This window comes from Rhopalosiphum maidis, chromosome 1 (genome assembly GCF_003676215.2).
Source record: "Rhopalosiphum maidis isolate BTI-1 chromosome 1, ASM367621v3, whole genome shotgun sequence".
Lineage (NCBI taxonomy): Eukaryota > Metazoa > Arthropoda > Insecta > Hemiptera > Aphididae > Rhopalosiphum > Rhopalosiphum maidis.
In genome coordinates this window covers 13,852,011-13,876,738 of record NC_040877.1, presented here as the reverse complement: position 1 = coordinate 13,876,738, position 24,728 = coordinate 13,852,011, and the positions used below count along the sequence as shown (strand labels likewise).

Sequence of the window (24,728 nt, the reverse complement as noted above, 5' to 3'; positions counted from 1 at the left end):
GTTCCGCGTCAGTTGTACACACAATTTAATTTTTCTCTGCAATACAATACAAGTGCAAAAAAAAATTACGTTATTAAAATAACACTGTAAGAATTAGTCGATGTTAACAACCGTGTGCGTGGATTTGGCCCCTCATAACATTGGAAGTTGATTTTTTCAGGCTGTTAAGAAATTATACTGTTAATCTGAACGGCAATTTTCAAATTTTTCCGTTATATTATTATCGCTTTTGTAGCATTAAAGGGTTTTAAAATGTAATAGTCTATAATATGATTGAGAAGTACTATCGGTTACGACTGCAATGACGTGCGAACACGTGGATAACGATGATAATATGTTTTCAAAATATTATGCGACCGTTTATCATAGAAATTAACCACGTTAATATTAGCAAATTAAATTTTGCATTTTACATTTCTGACCGAACACGATAGTTTAATAAATTTAATTTACATAAACCGTCCAGTGGCTTATGAAAGATACGTACTAGACGCAGGTATACGTACCAATGGTACATTTAAATATTTTACTAACCTGTGTTTTTCCGAATACCAAAGATCGCAATGTGCAGTAATATTATATATAATATCAAAATGTAAAGATCGCAATGGCGGTGAACGTGTTTCCTGAATTATTAACATTATAGGTATATCTAATAATATTTCGAACGACATATTCATGTAAATTGTATTGTAATCGTTTTACGAGTATTTTAAAACGTTCAGTCGGTGTAAACAATTCATTGATGTTGAGAAAACAATATAAACAGACACGATATTTATTAGGTAATATAATTATTATAAAATTAAAGTAAACAATCGATTTCAAACGATCAAAGACTGTGACGTTTTTCCATTTGCGGGCTTTGGGGTTTTCTTTCGACCCAAAACGTTTCCATTTTACCTTTCCCCTGAAAATAAAAACAGTATTATAACTTCTTATAGTTTCTCGATAATAATATGCGTATGCCGTAAACTGTTTTGTTATTGTGTGTCTTACCTTAACCGCCACGAGTCCCCTTGACGTCAACTTATACATATTTTGTGGCAAAAGTCGCTTGGTCGTGATAGAGATATGAATTTTTCCTGGCTGAACAGATAAAATAAACGAAATACACAATAAAGTCGAATAAACCCACCGACCCATTACGACTTAGTGATGGGTGCGAGCAGGCAGTAGATACAACGGTAGTATTATCCGTAGATACATAAAAACATGTACAGATTTTGAATTTCGAAATTCAGTTCATCGTTTACCTGGCTGGTTGTTTGCATCCTAGACGCCGTGTTGACGGTGTCCCCGAACAAACAGTAACGCGGAACTTTCATGCCAACAACTCCGGCGACGACGGGGCCCGAATGAATGCCTATGCATATTTTATATTTATACAAAATTACTGTGTAAACTATATAAGATAAAACATATGTGGAGTTTGTGCCTATCAACAGCCCAATTTATAACAATTATAAACCACTAAATTATGATAAATGCTATACGTAACTAACATAATCGATAATTTTATTTTTTATATATTAACTCTACAAAAACTATTAATAAACCCAAAAGTTATTTATTTGTCTTTTAGTAAGCACAAATAAAAGAATTGTTTACATCTCATTAATTGTGGATCTACCCTAATAAAGTACGTACTAAGTTTTAAAAAAGTTATTGACGATGATCAAAACAATTATATCATAAACACTGATAGATGTTATCTATTACTAATACATTAGTATAATATCGATCCAAAAATAATAACTTATAAGAACCAAACACTTCAAATCATGAAAAATGCATACCGGATATGTGTTTAATAAGGTCTAATAGGGGAAGTAGCAATAATAATACACCCGAATTTATCGAACAAACCTAAACCTTATAATATTTAATAATCTTAAATAATAATAATAATAATAATATTTTTTTTTATTATTATTATTATTATATATTGTTATTATTTTTACATAAGTCATTTTTCAATTCCTACTCGTGCTTAACTAATCAATACATTATTGAACACATTGTGTCTTATTTTAGTATACTTAACCCTAGTTATATCATTTTGTTTACGTGGGATGAATATCTCCGTTCTCAGGGAGTACAACTATAAGAAACGCCGTAAATGTCGTAATATAACAACGAAAAGTTTACTGAAAAAAAATATTTATTCCATAATGGTACACTGGTACCTAATACCTGTTTTAGGTAAGCTTGGGGTAACCGGGGTAATATTAATAAGTAATAACGATGACGGCGATGGCAGCGATTATCATTAAACCAATAAATCTAAGCTCAACTCGAACAGACTATAAAACATATAATATTATATTAAGTTTAGATACCGATTTTGATCTGGATCTTAATATTGCACGGAAACTGCAAGTCTCTAATATTTTCCGCAAACTCTAAGCTCAGGTCGGTGACGTTGCGCGCGTGCTCTCTCGTGTACTCGGGAGCTCCGCTAACGGCCATGTACACTTGGTTCACGGTTTCCACCTGTTTTCGGGAAAATAAGCGAACGAAATGTAATTAATATGCACCCCGGAAAACGTGACAGACACCATATCGAATTGAATTAAACGTTACACGGCAACAGCGGGGACAACATAAGCGTCTCAGATTATCGTATTAATTTTACAAACCACGCGATTTGCACGGCTCGCGCGGCTTTATATACCTATAATACGCGTTTATGCATTCCAAAAACACAAACAATATATGAAGTATCATTCGTCAGGTTTGCTTTATCGATTGCCATTATTTATAGTATACATTAATATTATACGGTCGTATGCACCACGTATAGAGTACTAGACGATATAAATATAATATGAATGTATCAAAATATAAACACGCGGATTTTTCTGTTAATAATATTATCAATCATTATTTTTTTCGTAAATTTGAAATCGTGACTACGCGTAGGTACTATTATATAATACACATATTTTAACGGTTTTTATATCGTTATGGTTATACTGATGCAGTGGCACGCACGCCTAAAAATTGATTTCTTTTTACAACATAAATATATTATAATATATTATTATTAAAATATTGAGTTTATTTCTCGTCCTGTTCTTTTTTCGATTTCAATTTTATTAATATATTTTTAACGCATACCGTATGATCTACGATTACCGATAAACCGAAAACCCTAATAAAAATAATATAATTTATTACCTTATAGACATTAAATCGGTCCGTGAGCGAATCGAAACAGCTGAAAACGGTATTCATACATTCAACGACATCCATAACTCCTTTTATTGTTGCTTGTGGTCTTAGCCCTTCGACTTCACAAAACATCACAGATATCAAGTTAAAAGCCTATATATAAAAAAAAAACCTGGCCATTATTATATAAATTCTAAAGACGTATATGAATATAATAATAAAATATGTTTAAAAAATGTAAACCAGTAATTGATTATTATTTATAGCAAGTTTAAATCATAGTTATGGAAGCAAGAGTGCCATCCCTTAACGCGATTACGTAGCAACTAATCGAGTAATAAATACAAAAACATTTTATGGACGAGATAGATAATATTATGGTCAGTGTACTTTTCAGAATACATATTATAAGTGTAAATACCTACTTATAAACTAGTAAGTTATTTCATAATGCTAATACCTTCCATGTTGTTTATATCTAATTTTGGGTCATAATACGTTTTAAAAATATAGTCACGTATAAGTCAATCATTGACATAATCAAAAACATGTTTAAGGATATGCAAGTATTTATCACAATGATCTTTTTTTTTTTCATTAATTTTTTACACTAATGTACTCATTATGAATTTAATTTCTTTCTAAGTATAGTGTGAAAATAAAATAACACATATATCGGTTCATAATTCGCAGGCGCTTCAGTACCAATTAATATTATTATATTCAATCGCCCCGAGCACTCACAATAATAATTGTTATAATGTCGGGCGTCGACCTCGCAATAACGTCAAAACATAAAATAAATCCGTTCATGTTGTTTTAGTATAACTGCGAATTTCGATAATCCTGTATAGTGCTAAAACGGTCTCTCTGGATTTTGACTGTGCTGGTTTTAAAATTACGCATAGCCACATAGGTATAGTATCTAAACAATACTCGGCATAACGTAATACATTATGTAAATAATAATGTATTTACAGTCGGCATAATCTTCTCATTTGAAAAAATAAATAATAATTATATGTGAAATGATTCCGGCGGACGATTGAATTTCCGAATGAAATAAATGAGAATTGATTGACGGAATGAGGTGATACTAAATATTATAATTTATATTCGTCCCATCCCCCCTCACGAGTCATTTTTTATAAACATACAATTTTGACTTTTAGTTATATTTTTATAAGTTTACTCGTTTTTTTTTTCAATTTGTTTTTGTTGAGTGTTTTATTATTAATTATTAGTAATTAGGTACCTATAATTGTATTATGATGTAATAAACAATAAATTTATACATATATTAATCATGGCAAAGTGACATTCAATCGATAGAGATAGAGTAGGTCACCGGTATTAGCAAGGCTCGAGAGATATTAGAACGCTGGTGTATAATAATTAGTATATTTAAATCTGGGGGCGTAATACGTAAATATGATATTTGCCTTGCACGTGTTCATCGTGCTCTGTTCGTTTTGTAACTGATCGGCGACGCTTCTAGGTAACATCGAATATAACAACGAATCACCCTTGCGTTTCCACTTGTCCAACTGTTCGTAGTTGTCTTCTAAATCCTGCGACCACTGTTCCGCCCTTTCAAACATAAGTTCCAGCCTAAAAAAGTCAACATATTCCACGTGATATAAAACGAAATAATAATTAAATCTTTCAATGAAGTCCCTATAAATCAATGTAATGCTCGATTCTCTCACAACATGTCGTAAAATACATATCATAGTGTCACACATCATACACACGACATAATATAAGTGCATTTAATTTATTTATTTTTGAGTTAACGGGATATTTCCCAGTAAACTTTTTTTGTTCTGTAAAGTTAGTTATCACTTTGACCGTAACTATATAAGTTTCTACAATCTACTCAAAAATAAAACAACATTATTTTATTATTAGATTTTTAATTCCAAACTGACTGGATGGCGAGTGTGGTGACGAAAATTAAACATTACTAAAATATCCAAATTGTTTTTTTTTTTTTTATAAATGTTCACTTTTGCTAAAAAAAAAGTATAATAATGTACTTAACAGCATAATCGCGTAAAGAACACAATACAAAATGGAAGTGGAATTTGTACACGCGTAAATTGCATTTCGCAGAGAACATAATAGTATTTAAAAATTTGTAAAAAAATACTCGCCAAACGTACTGCAGATGATAGATATCGCACAAAAGCATACTACAAAATTACAATATCAGATATCTAGAGTTGCTAGCTTATTATTATTAAAAAAAAAAATACACAAAACGATTCATCATAGATTTCGAATTTAAAAATGACATTGTCCCCCCACAATACAAAATATATGATAATACGCTCGCCCCAGAATCATATTTTCTAAGTCCCTGTAGCGATACGCGACGCACGTTCGACATTTTATTTAAATATTATGTTTGTACTCCAAGCGAATCCATCATAATAATCAAACACCACCGTGCGGGTTTGCTATCTCAACACGTTTCGCATAACTCGTGTGTGTACGTAAAACACTGCGGCCAGCGCGTTAGTATATTACATGTATGTATATTTTATATAATTTAAAATATTTTCGATTTATTTTTCAGCACGGTGTTATAAGAGGACATAATATTTCGTACGTGGGTACAACGAGTAAAACCGAAAACCATTCTGGCGTCGGACAGTTAGATTATCGAAATCACGAATTTATAAATTCAAAACGTTAGCGGTATACAGGAATACTCTGTGGTTATATATAAATATTAAAAAATAAATATTCGAGATATTTCATTACCGGTGTTCAAAGTTCGTATAATTTTTCAGTAATGGAGCGATGGAATTTCACAAGCCTTCAGCAAAATTCCAAATATTGCAAGATGCCAATCGTGTATGAATATATCATAATATTATACTCCACGCGAATCCATCATAATAATCGAACGTTTCTGTGCGGGTTCGCCATTTAAAAATACGTATACATATTTATATATATATATAATATGATAATCCCCTTTCGTAATTTGACAAATTTAAATATTTTACGAAAATTCCGAAATCGATGACGTTGCTAAATTATGATTTCCTCGAAACAATGTACCAGAAAAATAAGATGAGTTATTACTATACGTATTAACGCGGAAATTATGTAAATAATTTTACTGTAATACAGGTATGAAAGTTAATAAAAACAGTTTATATATTATTTATTATGGATGATTCACTAAGTATGCATATTCATTTAAATTCTTATTTTTGATATTTTTAAATAATATATAAGGACCATATTTATATATTTCATACACATTTATAATATGTTTATGTAGTATTATTTTACCTGGAACAGTGTTGCCAGCCGGCCAGTACCAGTTCTCTGCTTAATCCGTGTAAGTTCAGGTCGTTCATAAAAAGACTCATGGCCTGTAGTTCATCCAAGTTGTTCACTCTGAAATCGATAATTAATATATAAGCACGTCGATTTTAGTCATTTATGTCGTAGTAAAACATATAATTTTAATATTCAGGGCGATTATTAAACAGTAAACGCGTGTTACTCACTAATTTCTTTTAATAATACAATTATTCAAAATCGTATTTGGCATTTTTAAATAAACCTATTAAAATTACATTTTCAAATTATTGAAATATTTTGTAATACTTAAGAACTATCCTATGGAGATTCAAACTTCTGATTTTTGAATAAGAACTCTTTTGAGTGTTGTAAATTATTTAGCAAATAATATTTATGAAAATTTTAACGTGTCATTATTAAAATTCAATCGATTATTTCTTAAGTGATTTACCTTTATGTATTAATAATACTTTTATAAGAGCCTATGTCAACGATAAAGGTTTGGAAGTTTATTAAGTTAATAACAATACAAAGAGTGAAGACATTAACTAATAATTAGATAATTTATGAAGTAGGTATTTACATTCTCTGTTCTACAATGATTGTAATTTTATATTCAAGTATTTGTTTAACAAACGCAATGTGTGCTTAATGTTTTTTTGAAGAGCGTCTCTAGAGAATTAACAAAAAACTGAAGCCAGTTTGTAAAAACATATATTTTCAATTTACTCACACGGGACTGCATAAGAACACGACTACGTCAATCTCTTTGAAGTGTCTCATCTGTCCTTTGAGAAGTATACTCCGTGATCCATAACTACCCCTTCTATCCAATGTGGCTGGCAACGGGCTCACTGATTTTTTTTCTCCTTTTGTTGAACTAAGTTTTTTTTCAGGCATCGTGGCATGTGTTCCACGTAGCACTTCAAGTTCAAAGGTCACAGATGCCAAATACATCAACTAATCAATATTTCATAAAAAAAAATCGTATTAAAACTTTAAAAGGTAGTAGCATATTGTAACACAATATTACACGCGTCCTTACATCTACATATAGTTAGTATGATTTATAATGAGATATTATGGTAAAAAGTTAAGCCCGGGTAATTACTAATTTCTGTCACTAAATTAGTACAACATAAGCTGTTAATTGTTGTGTAAGTGTTTTTACAAAAAATTTACAAAATCGATTAAATAATTGTGACACGAAATATTTTATATTATTAAAGGTAAATTAAATATTTTCTGCCAAACATGTTCCTTTACGAAATACATATCCATATTATATTATGTAAACTGAGTATTGGTTGTTTCGGAAAATGTTTTCTTCGATCTAAAAGCTTTTAGATCTTTCCGTTTACTTATAGTTTAAAATTCCGACAGACTAATCATTTGGCTAACAATTTACTGTTCAAACAAAACTCACTTCAAGTATTCGATTACTTTGATGAACTTCTATATAGTTGCTTATATGAGTATTATTTTACTTTAATTTTATGTTTTACTGTATTTACGTCATATTGTAAATTAACTATCAATACTTATAATCATAGGCAATACTTATCCATAAAAACAAAGTATCGTTCTATGTGCATTATTTATTAACAAATATGTGATTTCAAAATACTATGTATGGTAGTGGTAGGCAACATTTTTGGATTCTCAAGAAACATTCATAAATCTTCTCCACTGGGGTGGTCTTTTTAATACGTTATTCATATCCGTATATAATTATATCAGTCATCACTTAAGTTTATTGTTCAAATTATAACAGATCGTTTAATTCAAAATTATGTTATAAAAAAAATAATAATTTCGTATTTTAAAATGACTAAAACAGTCGAGTCATAATTTTAAGTATATTTTTAATTTTCATGGTATTTTTTGATAAGACGTTTAAACACAATTTCTTGGAACTCTAACTTGTAGCGGTGGTAATACAAAATTCGTGCTATCTCATTGATTGAGCCGCAACCATGTTTTAATCTTTTAACTTATGGACAGAACTACAAAAGAACTTCTAAAACGCATAAATGTATAGTTATTATTTCTTCTTTACAAAACATTGAAAAACGAAATAATACGTTTTTACAAGTTATAATTTTAAATAATTACATTTTTAAAATCATCATAGCTCCCATATTTTCCAAAAACATTATCAATTATCATGGTATATTATCCTGGTAGAAAAAGTTAAAGAACTCAACAACTACTCGTTCGAACTTTGATTTTGATACATACCAATTTTCAGAAAAATTATCAACTAACTTTTAGTGAAAAAAGGATTCTCAATTTGAAAATAATATTGTCTTAAGTATATTTAGTTATTTCGAAAATCAGATTTCAAATAACCGCATAGTTGTAGAAAAAAAGACGATAAGCATGTTTGGTGAGCGAGTCATCCTGTATATTATGTATTATACGATTAATACGCACCCCAGTAATATACCTACCACTATATATTATTTCGGTACGAATAGACAATTTGTTGTTAATGGAAAATGATTTTCCGCGACAATGTCGTGCGGTCGTCGCAGGACAGTGACGGAACATCTGCAGGCAGTGTTATACTTAGACTAGGATGTCGACCGAACCCAGATATTATGCGTAGTGTATACATATTATTGCGCATAATAATTGTCAGGAATATCGTTGGGTTAATCGTCTATAAACGACAGCACTATAGTTGTGTACGATATTTCACCGATGTACTAGAGCGTAATAATTGTATTACCTCGGCGTCATTATACCAAAAACCGTTTTCGGTTCATTTCGTAGACGTATCGACAACGATTTGCAGCGACGTAGGTACACTGAAATGTATATATTATTATCACCGTCCACATATTGCTTCGGCGACTAGGAAAATCATTGTTGATGTTATCGACTCAGACGACAGAAATTCCAGAAACGGAATTCCGGTACTTAGGTTAGGTTAGGTTATATAATATAAAATGTAGGTATAGGTAAATAATATATAATATTATTTGCACATTGAGGTAATGGTGCCGTACTAGCAAATACTACTCACCATTAATACGAATCAATTTCATTAATAATATTAGTATATTTTGTAGTCACACTATTATAGATTATCGATAAAATTACAACGATATTTCTATAGGATTTCGAATTTTATTGCCTTGACGGTTTTATGGATAGCGAGTCGATTTTTTTTAAACACCGTCGAACGACAAAATATGATATTTATAAAATTATAACTGTACAGTAAATTATATTTAATCAGTACGAATAAGTATACAATTTTGTTGATCCATCGAGGTTCAGTATGAGATGATAAGTAATAGTTTTTAATTCCCGATTTTCCAATTCCGTTCAAATACAGTCGGATAATTGTGAATATTGTAATGCATATTATTACTAAATAGTCTAATAATATTTTTAGTGAAATAAATATTTGCGACTAATTATTTTACTCTAAAATGATATATATTAAATATATATAACGGCAATAATAATCATTATTACATAAATTTTTGTTTTAAAACTAAAAATAATAAACTTTATTATTTCTTTACGAACAAAACTATCGAGACGGCTTAATGCAAAAATAATAAATATACCAATATCATTATGGATGTATTTTTTTTATAGTAAAATATTTTTATACTGATGTAAGTATACTAATTTCCAAAATGATATTAAAATAAGCCACGGATAAAGATTAATAACAACTTGATATTTATTTTATATAAGCAGGTTTATTTTTAAAATACTTTAAAAATAATAATTTTGTTTTAAAATAATTGCAGCTATACTTTTAAAATATTACCTAAATATTAACAACGAATCTATGTAAAAAAAAGTAACAAAATAAGCACCACAAATCACATCTGTATATTTTTCTATCAAAATACGATTTTTAAAGTGCGCAAAAGAATAATAAAAATAAACACGTAAAACGAAAAACAACATGTTGGTAATAAGTAATATAATATAAAATATAAAATAATATAAAGTGATCTAGTTAATTATATTTACATACTTTATAATATACATTTGTTATTATTATTAGGTATTTTATAATATAATATAGCTAGAATCTAGAATTAAATTCCCTAAAAACAGTAAAAACTATCGAAAAATACATTTCTGACACAATAATGCTGCCTTTAAAAATAACCTAATTTTTTTCAATAGGGGCACAGGTTTTAAGAAAATGATAGTTTAACTTTTGTCATGTTTTTTTAACACTTTTTATCTTAATCTAACTATCAATATTATGAATTTACGAAAGTAAAGTATCCAAATGAGGCATGTATAATAAATAAACAGTATTATTGAAATAAATTCGATTATTGTGGTATAGCTCCTACATAACTTTATTTGTTTGAACAAAAAACGGCGAGTCGGTAAGACACTACATAATATATTACATCCAATAATTGCTAATATAATGCAACGTTAATAAATTTATAAATAATACGATTGAAATTGTTTACGGATGAAAAACACCAAAAAAACTATTAAAGCAAAATAATATTATAAAAACTAGTTAATAGGTATAGGTCCTCGGCCTGTAAAACACAATAATTTAAATATGTGGAGATGATTTAAATAATTTTGACAATATTTTTTTAATTCATAACGATCTTAATATTATGTCTAATTTTCATAAGTGTGTCTGCATCATATAATATGGGTTTAATATTCACTTGTATCATCATAATAACATATAAGTCTCATCAATCATTTCATAATTAAAGCACATTCAACGGATGCAACGGAAAGCCATTAAACGTCGAAAAGGTTAATAAATTTACAGCGTACATCGCCACAATGACGTGAAAAACCACGATCAGTGGCGTCAGTACGACATACCTATTAAACGCACGTCGAAACGAATAAAGTATTATTATTATTATTCCGATTAACTTGACGACTAAATCGAATCTATCACAACCAACCCCATATGTCATTCAACCACCGCCACCCGCAATCTACACGAACGCCGTAAAATTTCCCAGTAAAACGTATAAAATGTAATAACACATAATGTATGGTCAGATTTTTTTTAATGAAAATCTCCCCTCGAAAACTACCCGACTGAGTTTCACAATTACTTCATAAATATTATTATGTCAGGATCACCGCGTGGACGTCACGCGTTGATCTGAGTCGTCAGTTTTCATCACATCATCGCAGCGGTGAACTTGAATAGAATCGTTTTCGTCACCTCATACAATTTATATGTTAATGACGGACGATGATAATTATTTTCGTTTTTAATTCGTTTTGTGTCAATTTCGTGAATCCGTTCGTCATTTCGATGGGTCACGTATAAGTACCTACCTAACATATCGTCACTATTTATATAATCGCATCTAAATATTTGAGTCATACAACTATAGAAATAACATTTTATTCGCACGTTTGACAAACAATGTTATTTAATTAAAAATAAAAATTATATGGCCGGATCCGTGGTTACTCAACTTTGTACCATAAACCATACCTAATATAGATTGTAACTAATTTAGTCGAAGCAAATCAAATTTTATGAAATAATACATTAAAAAGACTATTTGATCATATCCAGCGCTAGTTTCAAATGATTCGTGTTATAACGAATAAAACAAGCAATTGAAAAAACCCGTAGAATTCAAAGCGTGTCAAAGAATTGTCATTTCGATTTAACACCAATTGAACTGTACAATATTGGCAAACTAATATAATATAGCCATATTGAATTATGTATAAGATACATGTGTTTACCAAGAAAACAGAAAAAGTGAAAAAGTGGAAAAACTCATTTTACAAAAAAAAAATAACGTACGTAATAAGCTGTATTTTTTTTTATAAATGATGTCATTGGTTTAAAAAGGACAAAATTAGAAATTGATATTTTAGTTCTAGTTTTTTTTTCAAAGTTCAAAAGAAAAATGTTTCGTAAAAAATGCGTTCAAATAATTCACTGCTATGGATATTTTGTTTGGAAACTCATGATTGTATTTAACTTTAAGTTACATTGAGGGGTGAGCTATTCGTAAAGTTGTGAATTCTGTTAGAAGTACTAACATAACTATATAGTTTATTAAATTCATCCGTTTTTATTTATTTTGTTGATTTAATGACTGTATATTTCTTACCTAATAACATTAAGTTAATCAAGTTCATAAAATCGTAAACAACTTATGTTTTATTGTCAACCGCAATATTATTATCTATATTATGGTTGAAATGCTTTAGAAAATATTTGAAACTCCTATGTACTATATAATATACTATTAGGTGTATCTATTAAATTGTAGTCTTTCTGTTAACATTTTTTTTTTTTTTCATTAATAAAAATGTTAAATAAATTACACTTTATATTTCATTCAGAGATAATAATTTGTTTAAATAACTAGTATACAGGATGATTCTTTTATCAAAAAACACTCATTATTTCAAAAAGTATTAATGTTTTTGAAAATATTTTTTTACATAGTTTCAAATTATTAAAAAACAACGTTTTTATTAAAAATTTATATTTTTAAATATTTTTTAAGTTTTTTACTTTTTTGAATGACAACATAGTGTTTTAATTTCATATTCCAAAGCAAAATAATTTTCTGAATATTTTGATACATCAAATTCGAATTTAGTTTAGACAAGCGGAGTAGTAGACAAACATTTTGCGGGGTAAAATCTCCGCGCAACTAAACTTTAAATACGTATAACTCATAAACTACTCGCCCTAAATTCGATTTTTATGTATCAAAATACTCAACAAATTATTCTGCTATGGAATATGAAATTAAAAAACTATGTTGTTATTCAAAAAAGTAAAAAACTTAAAAAATATTAAGGATAAAAAATATTTAAAAACATAAATTTTTTAATAAAAACGTTGTTTTTTAACAATTTGAAACTATGTAAAAAAATATTTTCAAAAACATTAATAATTTTTGAAATAATGAGTGTTGTTTGATAAAATAATCACCCTGTATACTAAATATTTAATATTTTAGATAAAAAATATACGCTATCTATATTAATATTTTATAATAATTGATTTGAATATTCAAAAAGATATTATCTTCTTTGTGTACAAAATAGTATTCTATAGCTGCACCCTATAAAAACTACTTATTTTAATTTCAATACATCAGCTCTTAAAAAAAAAAATGATTTACTTAAAATAAAACATATACGTAGAAAAATCAAAGGTTTTCGTTTGCAATTCAAATAGTGATGTTACTTTCACGTAATCCCCCCTCAAATACTTTGGAAAAAAATCTTCGTGTTTTTAAGTATATTAAGTATAACGATATTTGAGAATAAACAAATAATTCTAAAAATATATCGAAATACAAACATATTCGAAGTTCAAACGTGAAAAATCAAGCACGTTTAAAATAAAATATTCCTAAATATTCAATACGTATCTACTAATTAATTATATGTACGAGTGCTTTAACAAACAATGATTTTCGCATGATTGATGGCATAACGATGTAGTGATAAGATTGATTTTGTGCAGGTAGTAACGAAGTAAAAAAGGGGTTAGTGTATTTATATTTAGAGTAGCTTAGCGATAAGAGTGGACAATGTAGATTCGGATGGTCATAATTGTACGGGATAATTTGCTCGCAACTGATTGATCTTAAAAGTTCGTCACGTCACTGTATATTATATTATATTTATACTCATATAACATCACGTATGAGTCTAATGTCTGTATGAGTGTACTCACGTTGGTCCACGTGAACGGTATGTCCCTGGGTCGCCTGAGCACCAAGTGTTGGACCAGCAGGTGGCCGCGGACGTCGTCAGCCGTGGACGCACCCCACACGCTGAGCAGCTTCTCGCCGGCGTCCATGATGCGTATGTCCTGGTCGATTACCACGCCGAACGGGAAAAGCCGGAGCAGCAGCTTGATGGGTATGGACGGAAGCTGTAGACTACGGTCGAAGGTATGCACGGCCGCGTGCTGGTCGACGAACGCGCTGTTGTCGAAGTCCAACCGGTACTTGACGAGCACGTTCTGCAAGCCAGCCGCCGTTGCCGCCGCAGCCGCCGCCGCCGAAAGGTGTGAAGATACGGAGGTCGTGGACGTATTTTCGCTCTGCAGCACGCGGATTCTGAGGTTCGTATCGTACACCTCCTCGGCGATCTGGTCCAGTTGCCCTGAAAAGTAAAAGTATGGGAGTTATTTGTATTATAGCCGTTACTCGTTACTTAATGTTATACGATGAGTGCTGAACATTAAAAAAAACGGCGATTAAGTTACACGGATTGTAATTATTTTTACGAGTAGTCAGTAAGTACAAAAATATAATAATATATGCGTTTAACTATTCATAAACTAATATATTAATCGAAAGTTAATATAAACTTAAATTTTTTTCAAACTTTATTTTTAGTCGTTTTTTCGCCATCTATGTATGACGTACTTTTTTTAGGCAATGTGATAACGATAAAAATAAAAATAAATACTCAGACTTATAATTTCAGTGTACAAAGTAAGTATCATGTATTTTATTAATTTTTATAGCTAAATCGGACTTTGTTAAAAATAGGATAAGCATAGTTGTACACCATCACCAACATATTTCATATATTTTTATCATTAGATTTTCAACTTAAAAACTTTTATTCGATTTCAAAAACGCCATATTTTTTAGTCGCGTGCGTATTTTAGTCTATCGATATAGTACTATAGATTTTCTTAAATCAAAAACATCTAAAATAATATTAATTGCTCAGCGAATATATTTTATTTAACTATGTGTTATTGTTAGATGCTATAAATTAAATTACATATTGGAAAGACATAATGTTGGTCGTCCTTAGTGTTTCATGTGTTTATAGTAATAATTTCAGACTAATAAAATTGATAAATTTATATAAAAAATAAAATATTAGTTATTGTTAAAAAAAAATTCAACGAATCGTTATATTAAAATATTGTAATCGTCCTCTCTCTCTCTCTCTCTCTCTCTCTCATATCCAAACTTTAGATATACCCCTACGTATTCGTCTGTTATATGTTTATAAACATTATTATTGTTGGGTGGTGAACTCTCGACGTCTGCAGTATATTATACTGTGTACTATAGGATCTCCGAAAGAATCATTTCACAGAATTCCCCGTGTGTTAGGTATACGAACTGCATCGTATCACTATCTGCGTTAAACTACAATTATAATAAAAAATAATATGAAGTAATACTAATAATGCATGATGGTATGTTTGACGAGTCTGATTGAATATTGCTGCCGAGCCGATGGTGAAGGTTTAAAAAGTTTCTCCGCGAGCAGTACATACGCTATAACCCATACCACGTTGCACTAAGTGAATTTCTGAGCGTGTATGGTGTTTATATTAATATAATGGATTACGCGGTGCACGAGTGCATGATAATATAATATAATATATAACTGACGACGGGCTGGTTGCGTTGCGTGCATTTGATTTGCCACGGACGACCTTTGAAAGTTTATGGATCATGACAGTACGGATCGGACGATAAAATCGGTAAGGGTAAAATTCGTTATTTGACGTTTTCGACGATTGCAGTAGCGGCGTGTTTTTCCGACGATGGCAAAGTTTAATTGAACGATTGCCAGGGATGATGTGCACGCCAGATGCATTTGTTTCGGGACTTAATCCGCGATACTGCAGCACTGTATAATAATAGTAATTATTTCACCGAGACTTTTGATATAACTAATATTATTCTCCCCCATAGTATTATATATATACCACTATATTACTACCGTTTCGACTTCCGTTTCTCTCTCCATCGCCGTGCGAATGGGTGTACAAATTGATTTGGCGGGCATATCATTATATTATAAAACTGCAGTGTGCGGTGCGCCGCAGACCGTCAATCATCCTGTTGCTTTTACAATCCTCACTGCGGGGAACAGATGTTTTTCAGACAGTTTGTTCCACATAAGCTATCGAATCAACTTAAAACTTTGTGTATAGACGTTAGCGCGTATGCGGGCACTACTATAGCTGTGGCGTCGTGGGTGTACGTATACAACAAAAGAAAAATGCAATATCCAGATTAATCTCAATAAAAAAAATTACGGTGGTCGTCTAGTACGCGAATCGGATTCAATGTGTGCACGTAGGTGAAGAGACACGCGATAATAACATATATTATTATAGCTTATAGTCAACTATGTTATACTTTACGGGCTTTACGAATGGTATCAACATATAATATTGATATTGAAATGTTACACCGCAATAGCAACCGTTATTGAAATACCACGAGATATATGCACATCATCTGGACATTTTTCTCTAGATAAATTGTATTAAAATATGTGAATGTACGGTATTATTAATGTGTATTATGATATTGTGTACTCGTCATCATCATGTTATTAAACATGCATAACTAAATCACAAGAAATAAATTATTTTTCTTTTCATACAGTGTTTTGAATATAACACGTGCTGGTACAATTATACGTATATTGTATTCAAATAAATAAATATTATTTTGATACTAAGTTGAATTTAAAGACGTATTATACATAAATATTCAATTAAATTATTTGAAACGTTAACGAAAATTCAATTTCATTTTAAATTGAAATTAAAGACCCACGTGTTCATTGAACCAATAAAAATAAACTGCATGCATTTATAATAAACTGATATTTTTTATATGTAAAAATAGTCAGTTGTAATTTTAACTTTTATATTATACATTATATATTATATATAGTTCCTACAGAAAAATTTAATAACCACTATTGTGCCAGAAAAGCAGTGGAAATAATTGAAGGTAATGGGGGAATACATTTCGTCGGATTCCTATATATTTCAACATACTTTGCATATTCTGAACTCTGTAACGTAACAATATTTTCTTACCTTACCTTATCTACCTTACACTTATGAGGTTTCAGGATACCAATATAATTGGCTACCAATTTTATTGTTCAAAGTCGTTGTGATTCAATAGGTAACGTTAACACATTTTTCTGACGCATAATTGTATAAAATTAGTATGCGGGTGTAGTTGAAGAGATTTTAAAAATAAATTAGAAACCTTTTTTTTTGTACATTTAATTTAATGTTGTCTTAACAACTGTATACTTTACAATACTCGGTACACGTTTTTGGCGATACTTTTTTGGGCATCCTATGAGTATAATACCTATTCGTTGTGTAAAAAATTTGACAATATAATAATTATTATGAATACGCGGCGTTTTGTATAGGCTATTTAGGTACAACACAGTTGCAAGTCAGTTTTTCCAATATCTTATACCTAGTATTTTATTGCTTAATATATTTCTATAATGCTAATTTTATGATCACATAAAATTAAATGGTGATTAAACTGGATGTGGCTGTAGAAAAGAACTTCAACGACGTTTATCTCGTTAAAATAAAATTTTTTTAAAAGTGAAATTTGTAAATTTGTTTTTGCCAAAAATCAAATTTCGAATGGTTTAACAAAAAAAAAAAAAAAAAAACGAAAAAATAATTTAATTCTTCATAAAGTTTGAAAGTTAGTAAGGTATTTTTTAATTATTTATAAAAATATACACGTCTATTTAATCAGTGTTTTAACTTCTAATAAATTACACTTTTAAAATAAAATCTATTTGTTTTTAAGTTTTTAGTTTTGTATAAACGTGATATTAAACGAATACTTTTTATTAAAAACGCAAGTATCAAACATGTGGAGTAAATAATATGCTCCAATGCATAATAAGCAATATTCTCAACGCATCTATATTACCAATATAAAACTATTTTACCCGATATTTAACTTAAGAAACAAGTTCAAAGTAAAAAGTAAAAAGTAAAAAATACATAACCCTTACGAAAACCATTGAGTAATTTACGCACTTTACGACAAAAAAAAAATACTTAGAAAATTAGGACGATCACTGTCAAACGCGCGTTGTCGACCGGGGTAACTGAAAACTCAACACTCTAAAAGCACCCTACTATCCCTCCACCAATCACGCGACACCGTCTACAGTTAATACACAAACTTTCGTTTACTGATTATTATATTATATGTCTACTGGTACCGTCGTCGACATCCGCTGTCGATGGACCAGATTCACATATTATAATTTATATAAATACATATTATCTATGAGACTCACCCATGAAGTACTGCGTGAACCCGCGCCTGGTGCTCCGGTAGACGAGCACACATCCGTTGCGGTCCACGTGCGACATGTACATGGACGGGCTCTTCATTTTCGGGTACGCGAACCGCATCTGCAGGTGCAGGTTGTCCACGTTCTTGAGGAACTCGCAAAAGTACCGGCCCGTGGCCCGGATTGGCGCGTCGTAGCCCAAATTGCTGAAGAACCGCACGAAGCACCGGCCGAAGTACCGCATAAACCCGTCGGCGGTCGGCTCGACGTTCTCGCCGCTCCGGTCCGTCGGGTCCGTGAGCAGCTGCGCCGCGGCGGCCGCCAGCTCGGGCATCAGTCCGTCCGGGTATATCTGGTGCGTGTTGAACACGTACCACTTACACCGGGCCAACCGGACCACCTCGCGCCAGGCGCTCTCGCCGTACTCGAGCTACAGTGTGAATAATAATATATACATATATATGTGAAAAAAATTACACGATGTAAAATCGGAGTGACCACATTTCGTGAAATATTTTCGCCTAAGCGCGGATTAAGCACTTCGACGTTTTTTAATTACGTATATAATAATGCATAATTATTTACATACTATAGTAGTATAATCTATACGAGTATACTTATATTGCACGTTAAAAAAATTACAACTAATTAGATATATTTGAATGTGGAAATCGTTTCGTCGTAGTTTGGGTTTCGCTGCGTGATAAAATTTATCACAATACTGTTGACATCGAATCACGCCGTTTTATCGTATCATCTTGTAAATATAACCCTACCACCACCTGTCAATCTGATTTTTATTTTTGTACAACGTCCCCATTATATATACGAGTTCAGATATCGTTATATTTTTCGATAGATACGTGATAATATATGATACTATGATGTACACCAGGCATGTATACAGGGGCGTTGAGCGCCCCCCCCTCTCCCGGAAATAATTTCGAGTAACGAGGAAAAAACTATTTTATTATGCTGCGGCACAATTTATATTGCTATATTTTGTACTCGAAGTTTTTTTTTTTTGTATACGTGCCTGATGTACACTGTAAAATAGACGACGATTATAAGACTCACAGATACAAGGTTTAGACGCATATTACGCTCAAAATCGTCTGGAATGGTCCGAACGTAAGCAAATACATTATTTTTAAATGAAGACTCAATTTGTAAGATTCACCACTTCGGATATAAAACTCAAATTTCGTAAAACACTGTAGAAAATGTAGACATTTTTGAAATAAATTAGTTTTGAAAAGTTATTTTTATTGTCGTGATTTCACTTCATGTATTATTCTAATATACAATACGGGTAAGAGCAAAAGTCAAAAATCATAAAAAAAACAAATAAAGTCCAAAATGTATTTTAATACTTTTTTTCAGTAGATAATAAATATGATTAATCGTATAATGCAAAATATTAAATATTATATGATTTCATTTGTAATGAGTAAAAGTAATAATAAAGTTTAAAATGTATGTATATTATATATGTATTTAATTATTAATATATAATAATGCATAATATGTACCTAACTGTAAAAGAAAAATAGCAAAATAAAGTTAATAATTAATTAAAATTTTTGTTTGTTTTTTCCACTTTACCTATACGATTTATTCGATTATAAGACTTACTTTGTGCTGGTCCCAAACTGAGTCTTACAGCAATAAGCGACGTCCACTGTATGAGTTTATCAATCAGAATTCAGGACCGTGAGCATAAAATTCGACACCCCCATGACCCCATAACAATATTATATATTTTCTTCAAACGTATTAATACAATGTATAAATGAAAATTACTGAAATATAAATTTATTGAATTATTTTTATATTCAATGTACACTCTACAATTTGTATAAATGTATGAAATATTAATGACATGCCTGTTATAGGCCTATTGTATAGCGTAAATAATAAATTCCATTAAAAAAAAACAACAGTAGGTAACAAAATAAAGTTATTTTCAGTTGTCAGTAATTTGATTACATGTGTGCAATACTTAACGAGTATTTACTTGCATTAAACATTTCAAAATTAAAAGTGTGACACTTATGAATACTGAATAGTTTTTTTTCTATAAATATAAAATAGGCTCTAGTGAAAATAATTAATATAGATAGTATAATATGTACATATCAGGATCGCAAACATCAAACACCGACAGTAACCCAATAAGTAAGCAGTTACAAAAATAAATGTCAATTAATCGTTTTTCAAAAAAGTTCATAAATAATGTCGTACATCATAAAAATTACTTGTATAAAGTAATCAAACTAATACACCAAAATTTAATCCTTCTACGGTAAGAATAATAGATATATAAAAAAAAAACCAAATACAATAATTATAGGTAATTCAAAATGCAAAGTAAAAGTATAGAAAAAAACATTAAAAAAAAAGGTTATAAAATACACATCAAATATTCCAAAATTATATCATTTTGATATTATATATCACATAAGCTCGTGTCATATATGATAAATTTATAAGGTTTTGGGACCACAAAGAAAGAAGATATTATAATGAAATACTTAAGCATATCAACTTATAATGTAAAGATTTTAAAAAAAAAACACGTTTAACGCTCGTCTAAGAAAAACATGTACGCATAACATTATTTCCACAAAACTAAATCCTGGACGAGACACTTTTTTATACCATTTATCGAAGAAGGGGATTACCCGATTACGCAATATTATATTTTATATCACAAACGTACATAAAATATTTTTATGTAACTGATTATTGTCGGTAACCAATCGGACATTTTGTTTTATTGAATTATAATAAAATAGTTTTATTATGTTATAAAATCCAGCATCGTAGCAGTATACGGTTAGTGAATTAAACTGGAGATATCATATTATATATATGATGTTAAAGCTATAAAACCAATTGATTCTGATTTGTTTGTATATTATATTGATTTAACAACATATAATAGTCAAAATATTTTTAAAACTCACAGTAAGTATTACTGTTATTATTTTTTTTTAACGATGATCCATACCATACATTTATTTACTTTAACAAATGAGAGATTTCTAAAAGCGTGCAAAAATAACATAAAATTGTATTTACCAAAAACGAGCGTATTTTAATTATATTTTTGGTATATAAAATATTTATTATTTTTAACAGTTTTTGAAATGTTATTAAAAATCAAATCGTCAACTTTTAATTTATATTCAATCATGCGTAATGTTAACTATATAGCGATTAGTGTTATTTTTAATAAAAATATATTGGTATTATATTAGAGTTGAATAATTATAAGTTTTTATCATAACAAGAATTTTAAAACTGATGATAATATATAATTTTTTTTTTTTATTTTTAATTATTTTTACTCTATTGCCATTCAAAATATTCATTAATTTATATATATTTGACGAGTACTAGTGGAATGTTAAAATTAATTTCAGATATTTTCACAACATAAATACCACTAAACTACTTATTAACTTAAACTTAATTGTTAGTTTTAATAAAATTACTATAGTTTTCACCTAAAATAATAATATTTAAAATCAGTTTATTCTATGATTCTTAATTTTATTTATATTGATGTTAATAAAAATAATTTAGAGTAAATAATTTTTAATTTTAGTTGTTCTCTTATATTATTTATCCATGTATAAATTAATAAAGTACATATTATTATATTATTATAATATAGATTCTTTGTGAACACTGCTCTATCGTAAAGGGTGATGAAATATCATCAGATACTTACTAACATTACTGTTCATACCATAAACAATTTTAGGATCTTGTAATGTTATTATTATTATAAGCTATATTCAATGTATGGTTAATTAATGGAAATCAGTGCGGTACTAATGCGAAGTATTACTAGACGGTATAACTAGAATATTCGAAATACTCATTAATGGTTTTCAATGCAAATATTAAATGAGTATTAATGTAATAAACGTTATTATTGTTTATAATTTAACAACCAAGTACCTATCTATTATTCTAGAAAATATATTTTTTAAATTTTTTTACCGAATTCCGATAGTCAGTGCTATTATTAATTTAAGACGTAAATAGTGATTATCGTTGATAAATTAGGACCACAACCACGGTACAGACGAATATGAGATGTTTGATGTTACGTATATCTTGTGCTTGTTTTCTCAGAGTGTAATATGCAAGAAACATAGAGTAGAGGGAATAGTTAACATTAACGTTAAATTTGAAGGATTACAACAAGAAGATTTGTAACGTGTACACAATGAATGCAACTTGCAAATTACAAAATACATATAAATGTACCTGAAAATACAACTTGTTTTTTATTCAAATTTCAATCAGCTTATGAACAGTGGTTGATCAAAACACCCAAGACCGCAAATGGTATGTTTGATGTAATTACACAATCTATTAAAATATAATTCGTGTAAGGAAAGTTTAGTAAAACTAAAAAAAAACTTAAAACAAGCAAAAATAAAACGCTCCACTATTATAATATATTTATTATACCTATTTAACACGTGCGTACCATTATTATTATATATATATATATAATATATCAAATCAACACGTATATAAGATAAACTCAACTCACTACTCACTACCTAATATAGGTAGATCGTTTTCGTAGTTTATTACTTATTGGGCTAGGGACTCTCTGAACAATCGAAAACATCAACTCGTCAAGTCGAGTATAATTTCCACACCATTCAAATGGAAATAACAATCGAGTTGACATTTTAGTCACGCGTGACAAGATCGGGAACGGAATACATAACTGCACTGAGATATGGCAATTTACTATTTAAAATCAGCGTAGAATATAGACAGAAGCATAAGAGGGGGTTACGTGAAAATCTTGTAAACTCAGAAATGTCGGGCAAATAACAACATGCCAATGCCGATCGCTATACTAAATCTGAATATATTTTAGGTTAGATTTGTGCACTATTGATTTTACGGTGATTTTTTTTAATTTATTAAAATAGTGGTATGAAATTATGTCACCGGATACAGAGTCTAGTATTTTTATTAATATGTAAATGTCGGTTTTCGAAAATATTTTATCCAATGTTTACGTTTAACAATGTAGTAAGATATAAAAATCCTATTACACTCGTCAAAAACGTGGTAAAAAAAGAAGTTACGATTTACCAAATTATTGTTCTATAGTTATTTACCCTACAAATATTATAACACTGTCATAAAGTCCTGCAGTTTTATATAAAACACAGTTGTATGTGTAAATATTAATAACCCATCAAAAGACTTGAGTGGTGGCTATCCACAAAATAATATTTGTCGCTGATGACGATTCTGATAACCCGCGTACTTATAAACTATGGCTGTAGAAAATATAAAACTTAATAAAAATTATACTCGTGTTGGTACCACAAAATATATTTATTATTACAAATATTCAATTAGAGAACCGCATATGATTTCCATTTTTTTGAAAGATGTCAAATTATAATTAAGCTAACAGTTTAAAAATAATTTTGTCCGACGCAAAAAAATATACAAACTTTTATTCCAAGAGTGATGACTTGTATCAAATTGAACCTATAGTGGATATTTTGGTGACAAAATTAAAAGTGTTCCAGTACTTATAAAATAAAACGATTTGAGAAAAACTGAAATTTCTACACAGTTTTTAACAAAATTGATTTTTTTTTTTTTAGCTAACTTAAAAATTAATATGCCGCAGTTTTAATTTTAATGACTTAAATCTTTAAAAAAATATTATTGAGTACTAGACATGAAAAACTTTTAAAATATTTTTATTAGATTTATATATTATATTATATTAGCATATAGCAATTAAATTAATAATTATTTATTTAATTTATTAAACAATTATTTTACTCTTTAAAGAGTCAGTATAAAACAAATAATTATCAATCACTCAACATATAACCACCCAACTAAATAACATGTGTTACTCAAGCATCATAAGATAGCGGCTATCTGAACAGCTTGTACAAAACTTAAATCTTACCAGAAGGCAATAATCAAAGAAATAATTTGCAAATAATATATAACTCATATATACCTGAATGAAGTATTGTACGCTTTCTAATAACATCCCGTACATTTTGTGAAGTTTCCTTAAACAAACCGTGACACAGGCACTTCAATAACACACTGATTAT

General features: G+C 29.5%; 1 protein-coding gene across 1 annotated transcript; it reads right to left on the bottom strand.

Moving 5' to 3' along the window:
* Positions 1-484: 484 nt before the first annotated feature.
* LOC113549861 (soluble guanylate cyclase 89Db-like) lies at positions 485-24,670 on the bottom strand. Its single transcript, XM_026951344.1, has 11 exons — positions 24,629-24,670; positions 18,598-19,024; positions 14,201-14,634; positions 7,235-7,461; positions 6,487-6,594; positions 4,620-4,788; positions 3,184-3,330; positions 2,343-2,496; positions 1,257-1,366; positions 1,000-1,089; positions 485-910 (listed from the first exon to the last, which is right to left on the bottom strand). The coding sequence occupies exons 1-11, from the start codon at positions 24,668-24,670 to the stop codon at positions 833-835; spliced, it is 1,986 nt and encodes a 661-aa protein (XP_026807145.1). The 3' UTR covers positions 485-832.
* Between the last annotated feature and the right edge of the window lie 58 nt (positions 24,671-24,728).